The sequence below is a fragment of the Taudactylus pleione genome, unplaced genomic scaffold, assembly GCF_031769625.1.
Source record: "Taudactylus pleione unplaced genomic scaffold, aTauple2 ptg000396l, whole genome shotgun sequence".
Taxonomy (NCBI): domain Eukaryota; kingdom Metazoa; phylum Chordata; class Amphibia; order Anura; family Myobatrachidae; genus Taudactylus; species Taudactylus pleione.
Genome location: NW_028284797.1, coordinates 3,134,140 through 3,155,701, shown reverse-complemented (window position 1 = coordinate 3,155,701; position 21,562 = coordinate 3,134,140). Strand labels below are relative to the sequence as shown.

Genomic DNA, 21,562 nt, shown 5'->3' with positions numbered 1-21,562 from the left:
GCACTTTCATATAGATTATACCGCTTTTATACCTAAATTCTGGGTCTGACCCAGAGGTTGGAACAGGGTTCCAATCCGGATCAGATCCGGAACTTCCCCAGCAACGAACCAGGATATTCCCGAATCGGCGCCGTTCACACTGGAGACAGGTCTGCAGTGACCCGGCTCTTCCGGCGTTGAAGTGGACGCTTGGCGGTGACATAATCTCCAAGCGTCCATGAAGCCGGCTAATCGGCAGGTATGCTGCAAGGTCCGGGTCATCGTGCCCCGGATCGCGCCGTTCACACTGCAGGGTTTCACAGGTCGTTCACGTGTTAAACCTGCAAGTTACCTGGGTTGGATTGCCGGGTCACTCGACCCGGGAATCCAACCCTGTTCCCTTTTGAAGCAACCCGGTATAACACAGGTTTTAGCTCTGGTGTAAAAGGGGTATTAGGCTCTGAGAACTAGTGAAATATGCAGCCAGACCTTGCTTGTTAGAATTTGGTGGAATAATTGTTAGCCTACAGCTTATTAAATAATATGCACTCAAACTGATTTTCTAACTTACCTATATGAAAGTGCATATTCCTAGTGCATACACCCTGCAGGACTTTTCATGTACATCCACATTATACTAATTGTGTTGGTGTAGTGTAAGGGAAAGCACAAGCTAAGCAGCTATAGTTGCACAAGCCACTTTCCAGAAAACATGGCATGTAGTATGCTTTTACCTAACAAACTACATGCTGTTTGTAGTGTTGAGAATTTGTGAATTCAAGCTAATTCACTACAAACATACATTGTGTCTCTTTGACAATTAATGCATGCAATTAATTTCTATTTTAAATGATTAACTGCTACAGGGATAGTAATGTCTTAAATTAATTTAGTACATAAGCCACAATTGTCTTTTACTATAATTGTAAATATAAAATATCTTTACATCTACCAATACCACATGAAAAATATTTGAGTACTGAGCGGACATGTGCATTTATTGTCTGCTCAATATACCTGTACTAATTATAACTCGCAGCTCGTTTATTATAGGATAGTGCAGATTTTCTGAAAATTTTCCTCAGACTTTTGAGGCTATTGAAAAACACAGTGGTACTAAGCGGACACAAGTACTTAACGTATTCAAATACCAATCTCTGCGCAACAGTGTAAGGCAATTAATACTGCTAATAAATAGATGAAGGGAATAGAAATATCTAAAAGAACATTATTTAAAAATAAGGCTGCATGATAAACCAGAATAATTTAAAGGATAGAAATGAGTGCCGATTGCCTTGGTCGATAATATACAGGGTCAGTTACTTTACTCTCAATATCATATTCATATGTTGGTAACCTGATCATTTGTTCATGTATACTGTTAATAATATATGCAGCTACTGAATTGAGATACAATTGTGGTAACAATTAAATGATACATACCCCCTGTAATTGTGTGCAAGTGCATTCATCAATAAGAGGGAATAGCCTCATCCCACAATATAAGGCAAAATTTACCTACAATATTATAGCATATAAAACTAAGAGCAAGATGACATCAGAAATTAAAATCTGTTTACTTCACAACTTTGTAAATTGTATTACTTCATGTTACCTTTAATATCAATTATTGCTTTTAATATTTCACTGGTATGGTACACAAATTTAATTAATGAAAAAAAGTTAATATTTTATATATCAACTTCTATAGTGTGCCTAACAAAGAGACAATCCTTTCCCCCTTTATTTTTTTCTCTGTATAACCACATTCATTATCTTTGGCAGCACCCCTGCATAAACAAGACACATTATGTCATAAGTAATAATTTGGGTTTACATATGATTTTTTACAGATACCTACTAGTACAGAAGTTCCCCCAATATCCCCTTCCCCCATTTCCATAAAGTTCGAATGGAAGTTCCTGAAGTGCTTGGAGCACCACTGACACATCTCATGAAGACACCGGAGGGAGGTTGTATACAGCATGTAGAACACATTGCAGGAAGGTGTGAACATCCAGTAAAGGAGCAATTCTGCGCTGGAACCAGAGAGACAAAGCAGAGACCTGCACTTTCAGATATGCAAGGCGGAGGACTAGATCCAATCTAGCCTGAAGAAAGGCAAGAATTCTAGAAACTTTAAAAACTTGAGGGTCACAGTTTCTTGGAGTACATCATTGGAAATATGTATGCCATATCCTGTGATAAATTCTGGCTGGTTTACCTTGCTGTGCGTGGTCTGGACCACAGAGTTGGAAAATCCCATAGCCGTTAGGAGGGATGTCTCAAGAGCCAAGCCATTAAAAACAGGCGGGCTAGTTCCGGATGTAGACATGGACCCTGAGACAACAGGCTACTCGTAGAGGAAGTTGAAAAGGAACATCTATGGAGAGACTAAAGATCGGAGTACCAATGGCGTCTGGGCCAAGCCAGAGCTATCAACAGGACTGTGCCCCATTCCTGCTTGAACTTTCGAAGAACTCGAGGAAGTAGGGATATTGGGGGGAAGAGACATGCTAAATGGAAGGTCCACTTTACTGACAATGCATCCACGAAGGCTGCATCGGGGTCCCTTGTCCTGTCTCATACACTGGAAGTTAGTTGTTGTGTCTTTAGGCCATGAGATCCACATCAGGTAGACATAATTTGTCCACCAGGAGCTGAAAGATTTCTGGATGTAATGACCACTCTTCTGCATGCACGTCGTGACGGCTGACGAAATCCGCTTCCCAATTGAGAACTCCTGGGATAAATACCACGGAGATGGCTGAGATATAGCGTTCGGTCTATGTGAGAATATGGGACACTTCTGCCATTGCTGTCTGACTTTGAGTGCCTCCTTGGTGAATGAGGTAAGCCACTACCGTGGCATTGTCGGATTGTACTGGCCTGCCCTGAAGAATATCCTGAGTCAGAGTGAGAGCTCTGTAGATGGATCAAAGCTCTAGAACTTTGATTGGTAACACTGCCTCAACCGGAGTCCAGCGGCCCTAGAAGGAGTGCTGGACGGTCGCTGCACCTCACCCGGCTTGCATCTGTGGTGAGGAAAGCCCAGTCCATAATATAAAAGGGGCGACCCTTGTCTAAATGGGATGTCTGTAGCCACCAGGCTAGGGGCAGGCAAACCTCTGGAGGAGGCCCATCGTCTGGGATCTGAGTAGATGAGGTAGCCCATTCCACTTGGAAATGATCAGGAGTTGTAAGGGCCTGGAGTGAAACTGAGCGAACTCCTCCATGTTGAAAGTGGATACCATTGATCCGAAGGTCTGCATTGCAGAGTGAATTGACACTCGGTGACTGCAGAGCAGTCTGCGCACTCTGTGCTGTATGACTGAGATCTGCTGTTAAGAAGATTCTCTGAACCCGAGAGTCCAGGAGGGCTCCCAAATGTATCATTCTTTTAGATGGTGTCAGGGGAGACTTTTTCCAGTTGATTAGCCAACTGTGCATTTGTAGAAAGGCAATGGTTACCTGCAGATGGCGGTGAAGAATCTCTGGGGAGCTGGCTAACAGCAAGAGATTGTCCAAGTACGGGAGTAGTCTGTTTCCTTGACGACGAAGAGAGGCCGCCATAATTGTCATGATTTTGGTAAAGACCCCACGGCAGAGCTTGAAAGTGGTAATGTTGCTGTAGTATATCAAACCGGAGATACTGTTGATTAGAGGGCGCTATAGGTACATGTAGGTAAGCATCTTGAATGTCCAGAGACACCATAAATCCCCAGGCTCCATAGCTAGGACAATACAGCGGAGGGTTTCCATACGAAACCTGGACACCCTGATAAATTTGTTCAGAGATTTGAGGATAGTCTAATGTGACCCATTGGGCTTCTGAACCAGAAAAAGGGTAGAATAATAGCCTTTGCCTCGTTAAGAGGAGGGGACCCGAATTATTACTCCTGAATTCAGTAAGGACTGAGTGACTTTTTGGAGCAGCAGGTTTACTAGGGAAAGGCTTCTCTTTTTGTAGGATTTGCTGAAAAACTGTAGAGGTAGTTGCCAAAGTTTGTACTGATGTGGACAGTACATCTACCCATGGGGGAGGCAAAGGATTTGCAGGGAGCACCGGTTGTGGCCATCCCATAGGGGGAGCTACCACAGGGACAGCTAGGTGGTCCGCAATTTTTGCCAGTACCTGTGAAAAGGCAGCGCAAGGTGGGTCCTGAAGAGGAGACATCGGTGCTGCGGGGCCCAGGGCAGTATAGAAATTAGTACGGAGACAATCCTGAATGAGGCCCTTTGGAGCTAAGCCCGCTGATCAGGACTTACAAGGTAACAGAGTAGGAGCAGCAGCATCAGCCTGCTTATTATTCTTTCCTCTGCCAGACATAGCCACTGGGATAATGAAATACAGAAACCGACTCAGGGCCTGATTCAGACCTGCTCTCTAGATGCGGCTGCTCGCTCCCAGCGTATGCAAATCCAGCGTACGCCCAGCAAGGCAGGCGATCGCATGGCAAGGCATTAGCACGCCCACTATGTCTTGGCAAGCGATCACTTTGTGTATGCAGACGCCCACCAGCCATTCGTAAGATGCCCACTTGCGCACGTCATCTCCTGGAAGAGCATGAAAACATTGGTAGATCGAGCACCATCGAATGTGCTCGCAGCGCTTTAGGTTGACTATACCTGGCATACGCATGCGCAGAATACAAATATCGCCCAGCAAGGGGCGATCACATCCTAGCGAGTAGGTCTGAATCAGGTCCTCAGTGCAGTGTGAAATATAGCAGTGTAGTAAGCAACCGCGCTATATAGTATGTGATGTGAGATACAATAAACCCCCTATACCATAGTATGTCAGGGTATAGTAGAATAAAGGGAAATGTACAAGCTCGACAGTAAAGAAAGTAGAGATCAGCGCTAGCACAAGTCACATACAAATGCAGAAAAATACTGTATATATTTGTAATGGGCACTAAATCAACTACACAGACCGCAGTGGCTGGAAGGATGTAGCGCTGTATAACCTGGCCCTTTGGAGAGGTATACAGGTAGACTGCACCCAGCGTTCCAGGAGATATGCTTGCCGAAAATGGCTGCCGTGAGTCTCTTAGGGGCGGATGGTGAGGGAGGAGCAGCTCAGGGCACAGGAGCAGCTCAGGGCACAGCAAGACCGTAGTGGAATGGCGCCCTGAGCTGGTAGAGGGGCTGCAAGGAGAGCACCTTTTCCCCTTGCTCACGTTAACCACCGGGTTCCCCGGCCTGTAGAATATGCTTCTGCTGCAGTATTATATATGACCCGGTGGTGTAGTGGAGTCGTAGGCGCACCAGTGTCCATATCAGTGACTCCATTCTGTCTCCTGAGACCGGAGGCCAGACTGCATAAATACATGGGTCACCGCAAGCGAGGATCCGCCTTACCTGTCCCCTGCAGTCTGGGGTCCGGGCAGCCTGCTAGCTAGTCCCCCTCAGAGCCCCGCTGGGAATACCTGGGCGCCGAGGAGTGGTGATGGAGCAGCAGTGCAAATGTCCAAGAAACGGTCTTGTGCTACTGCTCAATAGTAAAAATACTAGAAATATAAATCATAAAAATACGCTTGGGCTGCATAAAGGAGCCCCACAGTTAAAAATAGTGATCCAGCTCCTGCCGGACACGTTGCCCTCCAGGTCCCATTTACACCCCATTGTCTCCCTGTGGAGCCCTATGGTACCTGAAGAAAAATTTTTTTATTCAAAACATGCAGAATTAGGCAGGCACGGTCTGCTTACTTCTGTGACATCATAGGTTGAAGAGAAGTGGACTGGTCTGCTGTAAAGTTGGTTAGGTGCGTGGAGCACCATTTTAGCTGGACAGACAAGTTGGACAGTTGAATAGTTGGTTGGTTGGAGGAAAGTTGGTCAGGTGTATGGCCAGTTTAAGCCTTCCCCTATTTAGTGGTAGTGAAAACACCTACTAAAATCTCTCCCATTTCTATACGTTGTTGGAAGCAGAAAATCAGGGGCGTATTAAGAGAGGAGGGGGCCCGTGTTCACTCCCCGTCCAGGGCCCCCTCCTCTCTCCCCGGCTGCCGCCAGCGAACTGACAGCAGCAGTGGACTCCGGGCACCAGAGTGTTCCCAGTGTCTACTGTACATGCGCAAGTCACCGGGGAAATGGTGCGGCAACCATTGATTTCCTACTGCACAACCGCAAAACGCTGGGAAAATGGCCACGGCTGCATTTGTGTAACGCTACTCCGTGGGACTTCAGAAAGGCAAGTGTAAAAAAAGGTATGGGTGCAGGGTGTGCGCTGCCGTGCAGGGTGCACTTTTTATAAATGCGCCCCTGCGGAATATCCATTATTGTTTTCTGAGTGCACAGACAACACTTTCTACTAAGAATAGGTCATATACTTTATTTGTATTTAGAAAAATTAACAAGTATTATGTGTACCTGTATTGCTGTTGATGATGGTCTGTGCATTTTCAATTCCTAGTGAAGATTTTAAGTTCTAAATGTATACAAAATGGTAAAATATTGTATTAATTCAACATTTAATACCCTAAGAAAAAGTATTCTTTATGCACTCAAATTTAGTACATAGTAGGTGATTTTATGTTTTTAATCTACATCCAAATCATTAAACATTAAGCAGATACATTATTCATTCACTCACACCTTGTACTACACCCTATAGTTTATTGCCATTTTTAGCATCCACTCGCCACACCCATTTCTTGTCGACAAAGCTAAAAATAATACTGCATAGCACAGCAAGCAAAACAGAGAATAAACACAGCATGGGATCTATATACCTGTAAATGTTGGTTGATATGAAACTTACAAATTTGTCACCATCGCTATCTTACAGATAATATGAGATATGGTAAGAACTTACCCTTGTTATCTCTATTTCTACGAAGTCCATAGGGTTCCACAGGATACCTTGGGGTATAGGTGTGACGTCAGTCGCAGGGCACCAAAGAGTTAAGCTTTCAGCCTCCCAGGATGCACTAGGTCCCCCTCCTATACCCCGCCCCCGGGCCAAGGCACCTCAGTTAGTTACCAAGCCATAGGCCGGAGGAGGAGAAGGAAGAGAGAGAACAAAGATCTGGACACATACAAGAATCACATTCTCACCAGAGGGAGACGGAAAACCGGTGACCAGAGCAAAGCCCATCTGCAGCACAGGTGCGACAGGGCGGGAGTCCTGTGGAACCCTATGGACTTCGTAGAAATAGAGATAACAAGGGTAAGTTCTTACCATATCTCATATTTTCTACTTCAGGGTCCATAGGGTATCCACAGGATACCTTGGGGATGTCCCAAAGCAGTATCCTTTAAGGGTGGGGATGCTCCTGTGCAGAAAGGAGAATCCGCCGCCCGAAGGAAGCATCCTGAGAGGCGAAGGTGTCAAACCTGTAATACCTCACGAAGGTATGGACAGAAGACCACGTAGCAGCCTTGCAGATCTGAACTGCCGAGGCACCACGTCGAGCTGCCCACGAAGGACCCACAGACCTAGTGGAATGAGCCTTCAGAGAAGGAGAGACCGGTAGGCCTTCATGAAGATAAGCTTCAGAAATAGCCATACGGATCCAGGCTGCCAAAGTTTGCTTTGAAGCAGGCCAACCCTTTTTACGGAAGCCAAAGAGGACAAACAAAGCGTCCGACTTCCTAAACGAAGAAGTGCGGTCAACATAAGTCCTTAAGGCCCGCACAACATCCAAAGAGGCCTCACCCACGGAAAGACCCGGTGAGTTAAAGGCCGGAACAACTATTTCCTCGTTAATATGAAACTGGGAAACAACTTTGGGAAGAAACTCGGGCCGAGTGCGGAGCACTGCCCTGTTCCCATAAAAAACCAAGAAAGGGGGTCTACAAGAAAGAGCCCCTAACTCAGAAACACGTCTGGCCGAAGCAATGGCCAGAAGGAAAACAGTCTTAGCTGTTAGCCATTTAAGATCCACTGAGCCCAGTGGTTCAAACGGCGGTCCTTGGAGAGCCCTCAGGACCACAGCCAAATCCCAAGGCGCCACAGGTGGAACAAAGGGCGGCTGAATGCGGAGAACACCCTGCATAAAGGTGCGCACATCCGGGATTGTAGCAATCCTACGGTGAAACCAGACAGATAGGGCCGAAACCTGTACCTTCAAAGAAGCAAGGCGAAGCCCATGATCTAGTCCCGCTTGCAGGAAGGCGAGAATCCGAGACAGACGAAACTCCCGCGGTGCATAACCTCTCGGTCGACACCACTGGAAGAACGTATGCCACACGCGATGGTATATCCTCGCGGAAGACGGTTTCCGAGCTCGTAACATGGTACGCACCACAGAGCTGGAAAACCCCCGGGACCTCAGCATGGCCGTCTCAACAGCCACGCCGTCAAAGACAGCAGAGTCAGGTCCGGGTGAAGGCAAGGACCCTGAGACAGAAGGTCCGGTCGTAGCGGCAACCGCAGAGGAATGTCCACGGACAGACCCTGAAGGTCTGAGAACCAGTGCCGTCTGGGCCACGCGGGAGCTATCAACAGGAGCGTCCCTCCTTCCTGTTTGAATTTCCGGATTACCCGTGGAAGAAGGAAGACCGGAGGGAACAGGTATGCGAACCGGAACGTCCACCGGACGGACAGAGCATCCACCAGAGACGCCCCTTCGTCTCTTGTGCGAGACCCGTACACCGGCAACTTGTTGTTGTGCCGGGACGCCATGAGGTCGATTTCTGGAAGACCCCACCTGTCCACCAGTAGTTGAAAAACGTCCGGGTGCAGGGACCATTCCCCCGGATGAACGTCCTGGCGACTTAGAAAGTCCGCCTCCCAATTGAGCACTCCCGGGATGAAGACCGCTGATATGGCCGGAAGATTGCGCTCCGCCCAAACCAGGATCCGAGAGACCTCTACGAGAGCCGCCCGACTGCGAGTTCCTCCTTGCCTGTTTATGTAGGCCACGGTGGTAGCGTTGTCCGACTGGACCTGCACCGGGCGACCCTGGAGAAACCGCTGTGCCTGCTGGAGAGCATTGAAGACCGCACGGAGTTCCAAGATATTTATTGGAAGCTCCGCTTCTGTCGGCGTCCACCTGCCCTGGAACAAGTGTGGACCCGAAACTGCTCCCCAGCCCCGAAGACTGGCGTCCGTTGTCAACAGGACCCAATTTGGAACCCAGAACGGACGTCCCTTGTTGAGGTGGGTCGTCTGTAACCACCACGTAAGGGACAGGCGAACCTCCTGGGTGAGCACAATCGTCTGGGACTTCAGAGACTGAGGCAGCCCGTTCCACTTGGACAGGATCAGGTGCTGCAGAGGTCTGGAGTGAAACTGGGCGTATTCCACCACGTCGAACACCGACACCATGGAGCCCAGTAACCTCATCGCCGAGTGTAAGGACACCCGGCGGCTGTGCAGACAACTGCGCACCCTTGACTGTAAAGCAGAGATCTTGTCCTCCGTCACGAAGATCCTTTGCTGTCCCGAGTCCAATAAGGCTCCAACCAAGATGCAGAATCCTCCGAGACGGGATTAGAGTGGACTTCTGCCAGTTGATTAGCCAGCCGTGCCGTTGCAGCAGTGCAATGGTCAGGTCCAAGTGGCGTAACAGGAGCTCTGGAGATCCTGCCACCAATAACAGGTCGTCCAGATACGGCAACATGCGGACTCCCTGCAGCCGCAGAGAAGCCGCCATGACCGCCATCACCTTGGTGAAAACACGTGGTGCTGTTGCCAGGCCAAAAGGTAACGCCCGAAACTGGAAGTGGTCGCTGCTGATTGCAAACCTGAGGAACTGTTGATGGCGCCAAAGAATAGGGTCATGCAGGTAAGCGTCCTGTATGTCCAATGACACCAAGTAGTCCCCAGGTTCCAGCGCCAGAATGATGGACCGTAGGGTCTCCATCCGAAACTTCGGGACCCGCAAAGACTTGTTGAGTGCTTTGAGGTTGAGAATCGGACGATATGACCCATTGGGTTTCTGTACCAAAAATAGATTTGAATAGAAACCCTGGCCCCTCTGGGAGAATGGAACCGCCACTATAACTCCAGCCTGGAGCATAGTGTGCAATACCTTCCGCAGCTCCGTAGCCTTGTTCCGGTCTGATGGGAGACCCGTGGTGAAGAAGCGAGCCGGGGGTCTGTGCCGGAAGGATAGGGCGTATCCGTGGGAAACCACCTCCAGAACCCAAGTGTCTGTCGTAGTGGTCGACCAACACTGGGCGAACTGTAGCAGGCGGCCTCCCACCCTGGGATCCCCCAAAGGGAGGCCCGGACCGTCAGGCCGCAGGCTTGTCATCTGGCTTGGGGGCCGGACGTCTGGTACTCCATGCCTGCTTCCGGGGCTTGACCGATTTCTTAGGGCCAGCCTGTCGAGGAAACGACTGTGGTTTGGGCCTGCCCTGGGCCCTAGATGACCGAAAGGACGATGGTCCCGAACCAGAAGGAGCAGCGGCCGACGGGAGACAGGCAGATTTGGCTGCCGCCAGCGTGGCCACAATCTTATCCAGATCCGGACCGAAGAGAACTTCTCCGGTAAACGGCAACGCTTCCAGACCTTTCTTGGAATCTGCGTCCGCCTTCCAGGATCGCAGCCACAAGGTGCGACGAGCAGCTACCGCTGCTGAAGAAATTCTAGACACCAGAGTACTAATGTCTAGAGCCGCCTCGTTGATGTAGGTGGCCGAATCACGGAGATTGCCAATCAACTCCGCCTGATCGGCCGGACAGTCGGATTCAAAAGAAGCCTCTAATGAATCCGCCCAGCGCTCCATCGCTCTGGCAACCCAGCAAATGGCCATAGCCGGCCGTGCTGCCCCCCCTGCAAGGGAATAAGCGGACTTAAGGCAGATTTCTACCTTGCGGTCCGTAGCATCCTTAAGGGAGGACATGGATGGCATCGGCAATGTGGCACTACGGACAAGACGGGTCACGTGAGAATCCACCTGTGGAGGGGATTCCCACTTAGCAAAATAATTATCCGCGAACGGATAAGCCACCGCCAGGCGTCTCTGCGGCTGGTATCTTTTGCCAGGTTGTTTCCACGCCTCCTCTAAATGGTCCACCAACTGACCCGAAAGAAGAAAGACTGTGGCATCGCCCTTCACATCTTTGAAAAAGGCATACTTAGATTTAGCCGCTGGGGGAACTTCGTCCTCAATCACCAAGGCTGTGCGGACCGCCCGAATAAGTCCAGGAATATATACTTTGGACTTAGCATCAGCGTCCTTAGTATGGAGAGGTTCCTGATCGTAAGGATCTAGAATCTCCCCATCATCAGACGTCCCTTCGTCATCCTCATAAGGAGCGGACAGAGACGCCACCGGCCTTTTATGAGACCGCATCACAGACTCCCCTTGCAACACATCCGACAAGTGCTGTACAGAACTCGTCAGGGAGTTAACCCACGCTGGCTCCTGAGAACCCGGGAGCGGGGAAATAGGGAGACTGTGAGGTACCACCAATTGTCGTGGGAACCCCTGCATGGGTGACGACACCACAGACTGCTGGGACAAACCCATCGGAGTAAACGCGGGCTGCGGAGCTAACTGGCCCACTAAAGCTGTTAACGCCTGAGCGAAACAAGCCCAGGGCGGCTCCTGTACCGGTGCTGTAACCGTAATAGGCCGCGCCATGGACAAACACTGCCGGCAAAGGCCCTCCGCGCTACCCTCCCCCTCCGCTAACGGTACTTTGCACGTGGTACACTGTAGCCGGAGGGGAAAATCACTTTCAGACATGATGGCACCACGTATGTGACCTCTCTCATCAATTAAGTATTAAATAGGCGAGAGACCACCCTGCAGCACCACACCGCAAGGGCTTTAGCAGAAAGAACAGGGACAGTAATAAAGCTGACAGTTTAGAGAAGAAAAGATTACAGGCAGCAGCGCTAGCACAGTCACATACAATGCAGAAAAATAACAATTCCTGCACTAACAGCGCTGATCACTCAACTACACAGACACAGGGCCTGGTAGGACACAGCGCTGCATACACAGACCTGACCACAGCGGAGGAGAGGTATGCGGGGGGACCCAGACCACGATGCTTCCGTCCAGCGCTTCCAGCAGCGTTCACCATGCGTTCTGGAGAAGATGGCCGCCGAGGAGCAGAGAGGAGGCTGGCCTGGGGGAGGAGCGCTGCCACAGGACCAGTCGGCAGCATGCAGAGAGGGCTGTGTGCAGCGGGGGAGGCGCCGGCTGTGAGACAGGGAAGGCGCGCTCCCCTGGCATGCATTTAACCCCTGGGACGCCGCAGCGCTACCGCTCTGCTGCGGTCCGCTGTCCCAGGGGGTAGTGGAAGCGCAGGTTGGTCGCCTGGCTCCACGCTGCAGCCAGTCCCCAGGGAGCCCCCTGCCTGGGGACTTAGGACCATGTGATCAGCGGGGACCCACCGCGGGACCCCGCTGCTTACCTCTGTCCCCCTTGAATCCGGCCATGGTCCGGAGCATCTGGGGTCACCGCTAGCTGTGACCCCAGACGCCCACCAGCATCCCCGGATCAGTACCGGCGTTCTGGTACCGGCGGGGTGTAGGGAAGACAGCATGGACGTCAGGACTGACTGTCCATGCTGTTCATCCAGTTGTGCAGCCACAGCTGCATGAAGAATAAGCTTATGGGGCTCTTCTAGCCCCCACTCCAACAGGTGCACCCGACTCCGGCCGGGCACCAAACTAAACTGAGGTGCCTTGGCCCGGGGGCGGGGTATAGGAGGGGGACCTAGTGCATCCTGGGAGGCTGAAAGCTTAACTCTTTGGTGCCCTGCGACTGACGTCACACCTATACCCCAAGGTATCCTGTGGATACCCTATGGACCCTGAAGTAGAAATATCTAGTACCCTGTCAGATATCTGTAACCTAAATAATAAACAGTATACAGTAAAAACATATTTTTCAACAGTTTTACTTATTCTATCATATTTCAACAATACTACATAATACTCCAGCGATCGTGTCATGTTGAGTGCATGGAGATATCACATTGTGACATCACTGCATGCAGTCATCTAAAGAGCTAGACGGTATACTAGCTTCCCCTAAAACAAAAAAATCCCTGCATTGCAATACACATACGTAGCAGTTGCACATGACACCAGAATACATCTCCTAACAGTTTCTGCAATCAGGATAAAAGTCCTATCTACTGTTAATCATGATAGGTATACAAGACCAGGGACAGATTCAATTAAGTGTAATGTGACTATGTACATTTCAAGTTATTAAAGGATAAAACCTTCCTCGATTTTGTTTCCACCTCTACTCTTTTTCTTGATCGAATGGAAACCCTAAAACCGCATACACACTACACGATATGTGTATGCGGCAATATCGTCATCGGCGGGCCCAGAGGGGGTGCACACTTGCCGATGCCGTCCAGCGACGGATGACGCGGATGGGGGGCGGGGAGCAGCATGGCATCGCTCACGATATCCCCAGATTGGGCTGCGTGTACAGCCGACTGGGGTTAAACGACCAGCTGGAGCGCGCATCGCTGGTCGTTTTCCGCATACACACTAGCCTATATTTTGAATGATTGAACGATAATGATATCGTTATCGTTCAAAATATTGTCCAGTGTGTACACGACTTAAGATAGCTGAATAGGGCCCCTGGATTAGTTTAATTCATAACAGCAATTTAGCGTGCAACTATATTAATATAAACAAGACAAGCAGTTCCCTACTAGGAGCAACTAGGACCTCATTCAGAGTCGGTCGCAAGCGTAGATGTGCTCGTAACCGACTCGATGGTTAGTCCTGCGCACGCGCAGAGGCCGCACTGCGCGTGCACAAGCCCCAGAGCAACAGAGAAACTCTGTCGCTCCGGAGCTCTCTACAAAAGGGGAGGCTGTCGATGTTGATCGACAGATCGCCCTGTTTTGTAGGCGGGCTGGGGGGTGGTTTCCAAAACGAGACGTTCCTTAACGAATGCCTACCGTTTTGTGGGCGGCCGCACTGACATCATCAGTGATGTCAGTGGGGAGTTTCCTGCTCTTTCAGACCTGGAAGCTCCCTGGGGCTTACGAGTGTCCAGACCCAACCTTAGGGTCTGGTCGTAAGACCCGATGGTCGCGATGGTGTTCACCATCACGACCATCAACCTGGTCGGTCGTTAAGCTGTGGGTGTTAACCCACAGCTTAGCGATCGACAAGGAGGCGGTCGTTCAGGATGCAAGTGGCCGCCCTGATTCAGTGCGACCGCTTGCAACTAACGACCGCCTCTGAATGAGGTCCCTAGTCCCATGACACACTCAACAATCAAATCTAGTTTAATGTTGACATTTCTTAAGATATTTATTCAAAAGGACATTTTTATGTCTCGCTTCACCACTGAATGCAATTATTGATAAACCGAAAAATATGATATAAATTTCATTTGTAAGCTAACACTACTGGGAGGTGTACAATGTGTTTTTGCACCAATATCTACCCTATCACTATGCCACACTGCACATTGGAAAACAGCATTAACTGAAAATCAAGGCAAGTTTATACAAATTGATAGATTAAAAAAAGAGTAGCTAAATAATTTGGGCTGTTTAAGGATAACAGATAATTGTCTCATATAAAGGAAAATATAATATGCACGTTCTGTCTATTAAACAAAAACATGTATCCGAGAGGAGAGCAGTAGTTTGGGACAACTGCAAATTAGAGGCAGTAAATAATAAATGTGCAAACGTAATTTATATTCATTTACAACAATCGTAACATGGACCTGTCACCTACACACACACGCAGAGGCAGCCTTTTTGGGGGTTCAACCATACTTGCCTACTTTTGAAAAAGCATTTCAGGGAGATTGTGAAAGCAACACCTCTGAGTGCGTCGATAAAGTAGACGTGTGTAAATGAGCCCCAAAGCAATTAGTAAGATCTAAAACACACTTCTACTTTTCAAAAAATGCATGTAGCCATAGAGATCATTGTGCAGGTAAATTATACTAATGATCCCAATTGAATGTATATACAGTCAGGTCCATAAATATTGGGACATTGACAGAATTTTCATATTTTGTCCTCTATTCACCACCACAATGGCTTTGAAATGAAACAGACAAAATGTGATTTAACTGCAGACTTTCAGATTTAATTTGAGGGTAATTACATCCAAATCAGGTGAACGGTGTAGGAATTACAACGGTTTCTATATGTGCCTCCCACTTTTTAAGGGGCCAAAAATAATGGGACAAACTAAACAATCCTAAATCTAACTTTCACTTTTTAATACTTTGTTGCAAATCCTTTGCAGGCAATTACAGCCTGAAGTCTGGAACGCATAGACCTCACCAGACACTAGGTTTCATCCCTGGTGATGCTCTGCCAGGCCTCTACTGCAAATGTCTTCAGTTCCTGCTTGTTCTTGGGGCATTTTCCCTTCAGTTTTGTCTTCATCAAGTGAAATGCATGCTCAATCGGATTCAGGTCAGGGGATTGATTTGGCCATTGCATAACATTCCACTTTTTAGCCTTAAAAAACTCTTATGTTGCTTTTGCAGTATGCTTCGGGTCATTGTCCATCTGCACTGTGAAGCGCCGTCCAATGAGTTCTGAAGCATTTGACTGAATATGAGCATATAATATTGCCCGAAACACTTCAGAATTCATTCTGCTGCTTTTGTCAGCAGTCACATCATCAATAAATACAAGGGAACCAGTTCCATTGGCAGCCATACATGCCCACGCCATGACACTACCACCACCATGCTTCACTGATGAGGTGGTATGTTTTGGATCATGAGCAGTTCCTTTCCTTCTCTTCCCATCACTCTGGTACAAGTTGATCTTTGTCTCATCTGTCAATAGGATGTTGTTCTAGAACTGTAATGGCATTTTTAGATGTTGTTTGGCAAACTCTAATCTGATCTTCCTGTTTTTGTGGCTCACCAATGGTATGCATCTTGTGGTGAACCCTCTATATTCACTCTTGTGAAGTCTTCTCTTGATTGTTGACTTTGACACATATACATCTATCCCCTGGAGAGTGTTCTTAATTTGGCCAACTGTTGTGAAGGGGTTTTTCTTCACCAGGGAAATAATTATTTTGTCATCCACCACAGTTGTTTTCCGTGGTCTTCCGGGTCTTTTGGTGTTGCTGAGCTCTCCGGTGCATTCTTTCTTTTTAAGAATGTTCCAAACAGTTGATTTGGCCACACCTAATGTTTTTGCTATCTCTCTGATGGGTTTGTTTCGATTTTTCAGCCTAATGATGGCTTGCTTCACTGATAGTGACAGCTCTTTGGATCTCATATTGAGAGTTGACCGCAACTGATTCCAAATGCAAATGTCACACCTAGAATCAACTCCAGACCTTTTACCTGCTTAATTGATAATGAAATAACGAGGGAATAGCCCACACCTGTCCATGAAATAGCTATTGAGTTGATAGTCCCATTACTTTTGGCCCCTTAAAAAGTGGGAGGCACATATTTAAACGGTTGTAATTCCTACACCGTTCACCCGATTTGGATGTAATTACCCTAAAATTAAATCTGAAAGTCTGCAGTTAAAGCACATCTTGTTTGTTTCATTTCAAAACCATTGTGGTGGTGAATAGAGGCCAAAATATGAAAATTCTGTCAATGTCCCAATATTTATGGACCTGACTGTATCGATGTTTTTTTACTATATCTTACAGTTTCATAATGAGGGTAAGGTGCAATCAGGGATATTGTTATATTCTTCAAGAGATACTGCTACTATTTCAGGGAGTCTCCCTGACAATCAGGGAGAGTTGGCAAGTATGGGCTCAACCAATGTTCATGAGAAGGACATTACAATTCACCAGGAACTACTGTACCTATGTCACTCAGGTACAATCTTTGTTCATGATTGATATCACTAGTACCTAGTAAATTCAAAGACTGCATTTCCAAAAATATTAGTTCAGCCCAAAAACTCCCTGCAGCTTCATTGTATAGACAGCAGTTTCCCTTTGATTAACTCTGTATAATCTAATGCAGGCATGTCAAACTCGTGGCCTAAAGAATAATTTTATGTGGCCCAACCATGTGGGCCCAAATACATATATTATGCGGCCCAGTCACCCTTGCTCAGCTCCGATCGTGACAGGGGTGACTGGGGCACATAATATTTGTGTTTAAACTTGGAACGCTGGTCTCTGAAGTGATCAGAGAAGCCTCTGATCGCTTCAGAGGCCAGCGTTCCCAGTGATGCAGTTCGCAATGTGAGCGGCCTGCCCTGCTGAATCTAGTTAGATCCAGTGAGCGGCAGGCGTCTACACGGGAGCGGTGGCCAACATGGAGAGGTAAGTAAGAGAGGTAAGTGGTGCCTGTTCTATACTGGGAGGAGGCACAGCATAAGGGGCATTACTGGGGGCACTACTAGGGACATTACTGGGGGAACAACATAAGGGGCACTACTATGGGCATTAATGGGGGCACTGCATAAGGGGCACTACTGGGTGCACTGCATAATGGGCACTAATGGGGGCACTGCCTAAGGGGCTCTAATACTGGGGCATTGAATAAGGGGCACTGCATAAGGGGCATTACTGGGGGCACTGCATATGGGGCTCTAATACAGGGGGCATTGCATAAGGAGCTCTTATAAAAGGGGCATTGTCGAAGGGGCTCTTATACAGGGGGCACTGCATAATGGGCACAACTACAGTGGCATTGCATAAAGGGCTCTAATACAGGGGGCATTGCATAAGGAGCACTGCATTGGTTTGTATTAATAATAACCCTTTCCAAATTGCATAAAAGACTTTTTTTTATTCTTGCGGCCCACACACTCTTAGACCTTGAATATTCTGCCCGGTTGGTATTTTGAGTTTGACATGCCTGATCTAATGTATGTTATATATAGGCAATCCTACATATATTCTTTAGGTACTTCTTCTATTGTCACATTCACGTGCAGCAATTTAATACTGCTTTGATAGCTTTCACCCCTGCCCACACTAAAAACGTTTCTTTTTATCTATTCTGCTATTCCCAGCTCTCCACTTTACCTGTAGGGCAGTTTACTAAAAATAGCACAAGTCCAAGGGTGTGTTTACTGCACCAGCATCACACTGTAGGGAGCTTTGAGAGATGCCCTGCTTCCTGCTCCTGGCCAAACCATTGCAGCATATGCAACAGGATGATGTTATGTGTACTGGGGAGGAAAGGAGGGGTGCAGCATGGACTGCACTGTGAACAACCATACCTCTATTGCCATAAAATGTGTTTAGACTGTGTGTGATCAGTACATAGGAGCTCATTCAGATACGCTCAGAAGATGCGATCGCTCACTGGCAAAAAGGGGCCGGATATGTAAATTAAGCGCTCGCAGTGCATCGTGTAAGGATACCCTCTGTGTGTTAGCGAGCTACGGTAAAGTGCGCTCGCAAGTGTCTGAAAATGCCCCCTTGCCTCTCGCAACACAAGTGATCTCCGGGAAATGTATGATTAATCGGGACCATCGTGAGCCATCAGAGCAGCTCGCAGCCCTTGGGGTTGCCTTTCCCCACAGCAAGCACTGCGATCAGTGCGGGCTGAAATACATGCAGGTGACGTGTACAATGACGCTACTTTGCTAATTATGCATACACTTTAAACAGCGTTTTGGGGGATTGACACGCCTGCGTTCGTAACACCACTCCCCCGTTCACAAGCACCTTCCCGTTACCACCCACAAACAGCACTATCTGTCACTCAAAGCAGCCACCTGATAGTGGCTTACGACCTACCCAAATCAGATCGCAAAGAAATGGCTTGCACATGGACACTGCAAATTATATGCATGCGCAGATGGGCAAAAATCTCTCTCAGCGAGCGATCGCGCCTTAGGGAACGGGTCTGAATCAGGTCCATAGTGTTTGTGTGAGATAATCTGTCATATATAAATATTACAATTTCTGATTTGCAGATAGAAATCTAAAATTTGAAAACCACTTATGTCTGCTCTGGTGTGTAATATTTTGGAGAATACATGGACTGTAAATATTATATGGGAACCACATAAAAATGGATAGCTATTGATACACCTGGTACACACGAAGCGATCTGCCAGCGATACGATATCGCTGGCAGATACCCTCCCTGGTATGCTGGATGATCAATATCGATCATCCAGCACAACACCAATTTGCCGACGACTATAGCGACCCGCGATTGTCGATCGCGGGTCCCTATAGTAACTTGCTCGATATCGAGCAAGTTGACCAGCATGCACGGCCAATGGACGATATCGCTATCGCCCTTATGTGGCCGCGCATCGCTGGTTGATGGTAAGTTGGTAGGGTCCATTTAAAAGAACGATTTGAAAGATAACAGTAACGATATCGATATCGTTTAAATCGTTCTTTTAAATCGCTATGTGTGTAGTGTTCCTTCTAGCTCCGGCGGGAGGCAGGGCGCCGGAGCTAGAGAGGGCATGCCCTCCCACGCGCGCGACGAGGGGGCGCAGTCATCGGAAAAGGGGGCGTGTCTATAAGACGCGTCCCCTTTTCGTCACTCTTGGGGGCGTGCCCGGCACTTACGGACACGCCGGGCAGCCCCCAAGCCCTGCAGACAGGGAGAATAGATGCCGGGCGCATGCGCCCGGCGTCTATTCTCCGGCGGTGACCGGGTCACCGCATGTTTCTCCACCCACGGGACACTGCGTCCCGCGGGTGAGAACGGCTCCCGCAGGCTGTGAGGGCAGGGCGCTTTTTGCCCTCCTCCTGGAGGGCAGGGTGCTTTTTGCCCTCCAGAAGGAAGGCAGGGCGCCGCGCCCCGCTAAAACAGCCTAGCGAGAACGCTATGTGTGTACACACCATAATGCTAGCAACTTGATCTACTTTATTGCACATAATACATTTTAAATAATTTGTGATAAAATCTTTTAATTGCAGATATCGGGGAGGATTCCTGGTGTAGTCGGTGCCCACAAAGTCTTTTTAGACAGGCCTACATAAAGTGACCTGATTTTTGGAGAGGACTGGAGACAAAGTCTGTTTATTTCAATGGGATGTACATTTCATTAAAAGCACATAAGCTAAAAAGTAATTAAAATACTTTATGAATCTGATACAAGAAATAAAGAGAGGTACTGGTATCACCCTACTGCCATAGGTTAAGTAAAGTTAGGTAAAGTGGACATAGATAGATAGATAGATAGATAGATAGATAGATAGATAGATAGATAGATAGATAGATAGATAGATATATCCAGTACCAGTCAAAAGTTTGGACACACCTTCTCATTCAATTGATTTTGTTTCTTTAAATTATTTTAAACATAGTAGATTAATACTGAAGATATCAAAACTGTGAAAGAACACATATGGTATTATGTTGTAAACAAAAAAGTGTTAAACAAATCAAAATATGTTTTATATTTTAGAATCCTCAAAGTAGCCCCCTTTTGCTTGGATGACAGCTTTGCAAACTCTTGACATTCTCTCAATCAGCTTCATGAGGCAATCTCCTGGAATGGTTTTCCAACAGTCTTAAAGGAGTTCCCAGAAGTGCTGAGCACTTGTTGGCTGCTTTTCCTTCACTCTGTGGTCCAACTCATCCCAAACCAGCTCAATTAGATTTAGGTCGGATGATTGTGGAGGCGAGGTCATCTGACGCAGCACTCCATCATTTTCCTTCTTGGTCAAGTAGCCCTTACATAGCCTGGAGGTGTTTTTGGGGTCATTGTCTTGTTGAAAAACAAATGATGGTAACAGTAAGCGCAAACCAGATGGCCATGCTTCTTAAGTGTGCCTTGAATTTTGAATAAATCACCAACAGTGTCACCAGCAAATCACCCCCACACCATCAAACCTCCTCCTCCATGCTTCACAGTGGGAACCACACATGCAGAAACCATCCGCTAACCTTCTCTGCGTCTCACAAAGACACGGCAGTTGGAACCAAAAATCTAAAATTTGGACTCATCAGACCAAAGTACAGATTTCCAGTGGTCTAATGTCCATTCCTTGAGTTTCTTGGGCCAAACAATTCTCTTCTTCTTGTTGTTCATCCTCAGTTGAGGCTTCTTCGCAACAATACGACCATGAAGGCCAGATTCACGCAGTCTCCTCTGAACAGTTGATGTTGAGATTTGTCTGCTAATTGAACTATGTGAAGACTTTATGTGGTCTCTAATCTGAGGTGATGTTAAGTAGCGGTTTTGAGGCTGGTAACTCTAATGAACTTATCCTCTTCACCAGAGGTAACTCTTGGTCTTCCTTTCCTGGGGCGGTCCTCATGAGAGCCAGTTTCATCATAGCGTTTGATGGTTTTTGCAACTGCACTTGAAGATACATTCAAAGTTCTTGAAATTTTCCGTATCGACCGACCTTCATGTCTTAAAGTAATGATGGACTGTCGTTTCTCTTTACAGAGTTGAGTGGTTGGTGCCATAATATGGATTACAACAGTAGTCAAATAGTGGTGTCCACTGTGTACTAACCCTACATCTGCACAACACAACTGATGGTCTCAACTACATTAAGAAGGCAAGTAATTCCACAGATTGACTCTTGACAAGGCACACCTGTTAATTCAAAACCATTCCAGGAGACTACCTTATGAAGCTGATTGAGAGAATGCCAAGAGTGTGCAAAGCTGTCATCCAAGCAAAAGGGGGCTCCTTTGTAGAATCTAAAATATAAAACATAATTTGATTTGTTTACAACATAATTCCATATGTGTTCTTTCCTAGTTTTGTTGTCTTCAGTATTAATCTACTATG

The 21,562-nt window shown here is 47.5% G+C and overlaps 1 protein-coding gene across 1 annotated transcript in view; it reads right to left on the bottom strand.

Annotated features, from left to right (window-relative positions):
- Window positions 1-21,562, bottom strand: part of SYCP1 (synaptonemal complex protein 1) — a 470,977-nt gene that overhangs the window by 425,636 nt on the left and 23,779 nt on the right. The window contains exon 3 of the mRNA XM_088446296.1: window positions 6,355-6,412. Within this exon, the coding sequence (XP_088302422.1) occupies window positions 6,355-6,412 (58 nt within the window). The remainder of the gene's footprint in view (window positions 1-6,354; window positions 6,413-21,562) is intronic.